Raw genomic sequence first — 7,012 nt, 5'->3', positions numbered from 1 at the left:
TTTCCAAACATGGTGTTTGGTGTGATGTGGATGTTGTGGAGTTTTCCTATTATGGAGTACCTGCACCAACTCCTAAAGAGCAATTATATAAATTATATACTGATGGCTTAAGGGGAAGCGATTCCTGTATTGGCTCTGGTTCTCAGGTGCTTTTGCCTTGAAGAATCGATTTCTTTTGTGTACTAAATGAAATTCAAACGAAAACAATGATTCTTTTGTCATCTTGCCATAATCATTTTTTTTACTTTCATTATGCAGTAACTTCTTCTTTTTATATTTAGAATTATTCACTGTTTCATTTAGTCCTATTAAAATCTTATGGGTCTATTGTGGAAGATATGAAGCAAGTGCTGTTGATGGATGATAAAAGATATTTAATAATTGTTCTTTGTGATGAAAGATAGAGCTTGTAGTATGGCAAGTGGAAGAGTTTGGTACACTGTAAATTCGGCTTTTAAGTAAAGGGATTATCAAACTAGCAATTTTAAGTTGGATTAAAATAGTAATTTGCCTTCTTTTTCTTTCATTTTTTCTGAGCTTACCAATTGAGGGTTTTAGTGTTGTCTTAATTCATGACTCCCTGATTTGGATGATCAGATGCTTCTTTCTTTTACTAGTTAAAGGAGTTGATAGTATATAAACCCAGTTGTATTGTTGTTTTACATTAAGAATTCTTACATACTGGTTTTACTCTTCCATATATTGATTTGATCCTTTTTATCTTGAACCTTGGTCCAATGCTGGCATCTATCTGAATTTTTGGTATGTTTTCCCCTTCTCTAGTTTTCAATTTTTTAATTATTGTACTCAAGGTTGCAAGCCAAGAGACCTATGGAACCTTGGGGGCTATTGTAAAAAGTCGAACTGGAAATCAAGAAGTTGGTTTTCTTACGAATCGACATGTCACTACTGATTTGGACTATCCAAACCAAAAATGTTTCATCCGTTACTGCCAAGCCTTGGACTTGGTGTATATCTTGGTGCTGTTGAGAGAGCAACATCATTTATTACTGATGATCTTTGGTATGGCATTTTTGCAGGAACAAACCCAGGTAATGAAATTTTAAATTGCTGATTATTCTGAATTTATTACTTGCGGTCAAGAAGCAAAAGTTCTCAGTTAAGTGCTACTTGTTAATCTTAATATTTGGTATCTAATTTCATAGCCTTAATGTCAGGATAATACGTTTCATGTTGTTGCCTAGAAGTTCTTACAATAAGATAGTAGAAAAATAGATTTGATTATCAAACACATAGTAATCTAATGTCTTATCTGTTGTTCATGATTCTGCATTAGGATTTTGCATTTGTTCTAGATGCATCCTGGCCACACATGCATGTAACAATTTTGCTATCCTACAGAAACTTTTGTGCGAGCCGACGGGGCCTTTATACCGTTTGCTGAAGATTTCAATATGAACAATGTAACTACAATCGTAAAAGGTGTGGGAGATATTGGCAATGTGAATGTGATAGACTTGCAATTGCCAATAAGCAGTCTCATAGGGAGGCAAGTAGTTGAAATTTTTTCTTACTTTTCCAAACAGGGGCCAGGTGGTGTTTGGTGTGATGTGGATGTTGTGGAGTTTTCCTATTATGGAGTACCTGCACCAACTCCTAAAGAGCAATTATATACAGAGCTCGCTGATGGCTTAAGGGGAAGCGATTCCTGTATTGGCTCTGGTTCTCAGGTGCTTTTGCCTTGAAGAATCGATTTCTTTTGTGTACTAAATGAAATTCAAACGAAAACAATGATTCTTTTGTCATCTTGCCATAATCATTTTTTTTACTTTCATTATGCAGTAACTTCTTCTTTTTATATTTAGAATTATTCACTGTTTCATTTAGTCCTATTAAAATCTTATGGGTCTATTGTGGAAGATATGAAGCAAGTGCTGTTGATGGATGATAAAAGATATTTAATAATTGTTCTTTGTGATGAAAGATAGAGCTTGTAGTATGGCAAGTGGAAGAGTTTGGTACACTGTAAATTCGGCTTTTAAGTAAAGGGATTACCAAACTAGCAATTTTAAGTTGGATTAAAAGAGTAATTTGCCTTCTTTTTCTTTATTTTTTTCTGAGCTTACCAATTCAGGTTAAGTGTTGTCTTACTTCATGACACTGTGATTTGGATGATCAGATGCTTCTTTCTTTTACTAGTTAAAGGAGTTGATAGTATATAAACCCAGTTGTATTGTTGTTTTACATTAAGAATTCTTACATACTGGTTTTACTCTTCCATATATTGATTTGATCCTTTTTATCTTGAACCTTGGTCCAATGCTGGCATCTATCTGAAGTTTTGGTACGTTTTCCCCTTTTCTGGTTTTCAATTTTTTAATTATTGTACTCAAGGTTGCAAGCCAAGAGACCTATGGAACCTTGGGGGCTATTGTAAAAAGTCGAACTGGAAATCAAGAAGTTGGTTTTCTTACGAATCGACATGTCGCTGTTGATTTGGACTATCCAAACCAAAAAATGTTTCATCCGTTACCGCCAAGCCTTGGACCTGGTGTATATCTTGGTGCTGTTGAGAGAGCAACATCATTTATTACTGATGATCTTTGGTATGGCATTTTTGCAGGAACAAACCCAGGTAATGAAATTTTAAATTGCTGATTATTCTGAATTTATTACTTACAGTGCGGTCAAGAAGCAAAAGTTCTCAATTAAGTGCTACTTGTTGATCTTAATATTTGGTATCTAATTTCATGGCCTTAATGTCAGGATAATACGTGTGATGTTGTTGCCTAGAAGTTCTTACAATAAGATAGTAGAAAAACAGATTTGATCATCAAACTCATAGTAATCTAATGTCTTATCTGCTTGTCATGATTCTGCATTGGGATTTTGCATTTGTTCTAGATCCATCCTGGCCACACATGCATGTAACAATTTTGCTATCCTACAGAAACTTTTGTGCGAGCCGACGGGGCCTTTATACCGTTTGCTGAAGATTTCAATATGAACAATGTAACTACATCCGTAAAAGGTGTGGGAGAGATTGGCGATGTGAATGTGATAGACTTGCAATCGCCAATAAACAGTCTCATAGGGAGGCAAGTGATTAAAGTTGGAAGAAGTTCTGGTTTGACTACAGGGACTATTATGGCCTACGCTCTAGAGTACAATGATGAGAAAGGGATTTGTTTTCTCACAGATTTTCTAGTTGTTGGTGAGAACCAACAGACATTTGATCTCGAAGGTGATAGTGGAAGCCTCATTCTCTTGACCGGTCAGAATGGAGAGAAGCCACGGCCTGTTGGCATTATCTGGGGCGGGACAGCTAATCGAGGTCGTTTGAAACTAAAAGTTGGTGAACCCCCAGAAAATTGGACAAGTGGAGTTGACCTTGGCCGACTTCTTGATCTACTCGAACTTGACCTCATAACAACAAATGAGGCACTTCAAGGTTTGTTTCTGAAACATTCTATTATAATTCAATCCTCCTTATTAATATGATAGGAGTCAGATGGCTATGTTGATAATTAGATGCCAAGATGGAGGAATTTCAGTTTTCACACCCATGCCGAATGTGCAAATCTCTGACCATAAGTTTGTCTGGATTGGTTAAAGTCTCATGTTTTAAGTAGGGGTGGCAACTTTAGCGTCATCATAAAGATGCCAATAACGTATAATAGTGATCTCAAATTTGATTATTCATGATTTACCTAATGATCAAGGAGGCTTAGGCGCTTAAAATTATCTCTTTAACTGTATACCCATTAAACGTGATTTCAATTTTATTTATTTATGTATTTATTTATTTATTGCAATACTATCTCTTTAGTCAAATACATATCTGATTAACTTTAGATCAGTGAAATCTCTTCAGCAGTTGATGAATATAGTTAACTTATTTTTAACCCAATGGAAGAAATTGCATATTGCAACCTATTCAAAAATACATTAAAGCAAAATAATCCTTATTATGCTATATATGTCTCTTAGGCTTTCTGGATATTCAGATATTTAAAACGTTATTTTATTTGCATAAACAGGAATGTACATGTCTGTAATATGCCAGTTTGCTACTAAACCATTTAGAAGTTTTAAAGCAGGGAGCTGACAATATTTTTCCCCTTTCTTTGGCCGTTTCGTAGCTGTGTTGCATGAGCGAAGGAATGATTCCAATGCTGGAATTGGTTCTACGGTAGGCGAATCCTCTCCCACCATACCAACGAAAGAAAAGCCTGAAGAGAGCGTTGAGCCATTTTGCTTGAACAAAGTTCCTGTTGAAGATGAACCCTCCGAAAGAGTCAAGCCATCTTTAAAGATTTGTGAATTTGATAACATGGATGAGGTTGAAACGGCTCCAAACGTAGAACACCAGTTCATTCCAAGTTTTGCAGGTAAGTCCCCAGAGCACTCAAGCTACCAAAAAGGAGCCTTTGAATTTAAGTCTCTTTCCGAACTTAGGAATGGCCCCGACGAGGATAGTTTTGTTTCCTTGCATTTAGGAGAGCCTGAAACAAAGAGAAGAAAGCATTCAAATTCTTCTCTTTGCATTGATGAATTAAAGTAACTGTTAGAATTGAAACCGAAAATATGAACTCGACGAAGCAATGGTCTCATGGCATAGCTGTTCTCTTCAAAATCAAAAGGACTAAACACAGTTCACTTCTGCATAAAATTCATATTTTTTTTTTCTTTTTGTTTTCACTTGTTTTACTTGTTTCGGTAAAGTGAGAATATTAGTCACTTGTGAGCTATATAATATTTTATAGAGGACATTAAGGGCATGATTGGTTTGTTAAACCAAACATGGCCTTAGATTGCACTGTGTTAAAATGAATATTTGATTTTATACCACTTTGTAGACTTTGTAAACATAAGTACTCCTGAAGGAGGACAGCTACTGTAAGTAAAAAGGAATGTAAAATATATACTTGTCAAGAAGCTTCAGTCTCTAATCACTATCTGTGTGTTTCCTTCACTTCCTTAGCACTTAGCACAACTTTGTTGAGTGTTATTCATGGCAAATGTTAATTAGTGCTCTTAAATGGTGTAAAGAAAGTTGATTTGATTCCTTGTGTTGGGATTTTGAATTTGAGCTTCATAGAAATCAATTTAAGCTCAATTAGTGAAATTTTTAGATGCTATAAGAGGAAATCAAGTTTCCAAAAATAAGGTTAAATTACTTGGCTAATTTTTATACTTTTACCAAATTTGTGATTAAATTTTTATAGTTTAAAAGCTTTGAATTGGGTCTTTACACCATTTGAATTTTGTAATTAGTTCTTTTTTGTGTCAAAAATGTTCGAGTTAATAGAATATTCCAAAAAATGAGAAGATGTCGAGATTTAGAGATTTAGCTCTTAAGTGTAGGTATCTTCAATTTAAGAAAGAATATTTCATTAATTCTAATATTTTTGAGGCAGTAAAAACTTAATTACAAAGTTTTAATTACAAAGTTTAAAATAACGTAGAGATCTAATTAAAAGTTTTTAAACTACAGGTACTTAAACTATAGAGATTGATAAAATAATTTAACTTCAAAATAAATCTAATCATGGTTAAATCTAAACCCAGCTTGTAGATGTAATGGTCTCACTTTCTCAACAAGTTCTTGTCCTTTTATTTTCAAATAAAAATAAATTACGGTCCAAGAATATTGGGTTGGAAGTATTGAATTTGAACCAATGGTTGTTGAAGATTCTAGAAAAACAAAATTTTCTCTAACTAATTGCTGAATTCTCATATTTTGTAGTAAACTCTTGAAGGTTGTAGAATTTTCTTTTCAAATGAATGAATGTAAACTCTTGAAGGTTGTAAACAAAATTTTCTCTAACTAATTGCTGAATTCTCATAATTTTCTTTGATTTTCTTGAAGGTTGTAAGAATTTTCTTTTCAAATTAAAGTAGGCCATTAAATTTTCTTTAGCAATATTTTAGTTTTTATGTTCAAAGAAATATAATTAAATGGCCTACTTTGTTGATATGGAACAAAAAGAGGGATGCATATGTTTTCTCTCTGTTTGGAAACTCCTCGAGTAAAATTCTCTATAGAATGGGAATTCTATTTCATGTTTTGATATTAAAAAATTGCATAAATTTTAATTTTAATGAGAATTTATTTTTTATATTAAAACTATATAAATTAGTCTAAAATACCAAAAGGTAATTACAGCCCTAACATTATCAAATTCTTCTTTCATCTCCACTCAACAAGAAGAAGCTAGCAAATCACCGCTACCGCACCATCATCGTTACGAGCAAAAACCCTTTTTCAAATTCTCATTCTTGATCACCACTAACTACTCACGCTTCAACAAAGAATAAGAAAAGTAATAAAGAGGAAAAAAAAAAAAAAACTAAACCACAAAGTTGACAGCGTATTATTTATTAGTAAAAAATTTCAACAAATTAAACTAGGGGCAGTCACCAAAATAATTGGGGGACAAAGAGCTTGTTAAAAAGGGGAGGGTTTTTAGCTTTTGGATTTTGCATATTTTTTCTGTTAGAAACAAAAGAGTAATCTGAAGAAAGTGTTTTGTGTATTATTTAGTGTAAAAATAAAAGGTATAATATACAAAAGTATATATAAGTGCTAGAAGAATCAAAGTAATAAAAGCATAAAATTCTTAGAATAAATACACAGATATGTTATACAAATATAAATGATACTAATTGATCTTAATTAATCCTAATTATACTCTAACATCCCCCACAAACTCAAGTGAGAGCTAAAGATACCATCTTGAGTTTGGATACTAGAGCTCGAAAACGAGTAGAATGATGAGCCTTCGTGAAAGTATCTGCAGTCTGATCTAGAGTTTCAACCGCTATGAGATGAACAGCATCAATAAGGAGACGTTGCCGAACAAAGTGACAATCAATCTCAATGTGTTTGGTGCATTCATGAAAAATATCATTGTGATCAATCTGAATAGCACTGCGGTTGTCACAAAAAACATCAGTCGGGGAAGACTGAGGAGCACCCAAGTCTTTGAGAAGCCAACGAATTGAGACAACCTCTGCAGTGGTGTCAGCGAGAGTATCGTATTCAGCT

At 33.7% G+C, this 7,012-nt stretch overlaps 1 protein-coding gene across 1 annotated transcript in view; it reads left to right on the top strand.

Moving 5' to 3' along the window:
• Positions 1-4,916, top strand: part of LOC107639281 — a 9,735-nt gene extending 4,819 nt beyond the window's left edge. The window contains 4 exon segments of the mRNA XM_016342765.2: positions 1,548-1,691; positions 2,356-2,596; positions 2,912-3,412; positions 4,104-4,916. Of these exon segments, the coding sequence (XP_016198251.1) occupies positions 1,548-1,691; positions 2,356-2,596; positions 2,912-3,412; positions 4,104-4,525 (1,308 nt within the window). The 3' untranslated portion in view covers positions 4,526-4,916.

This window comes from Arachis ipaensis, chromosome B04 (genome assembly GCF_000816755.2).
Source record: "Arachis ipaensis cultivar K30076 chromosome B04, Araip1.1, whole genome shotgun sequence".
Taxonomy (NCBI): Eukaryota; Viridiplantae; Streptophyta; class Magnoliopsida; order Fabales; family Fabaceae; genus Arachis; species Arachis ipaensis.
Note: the sequence above shows the minus strand (reverse complement) of the source record. Positions and strands in the feature narration are given on the sequence as shown.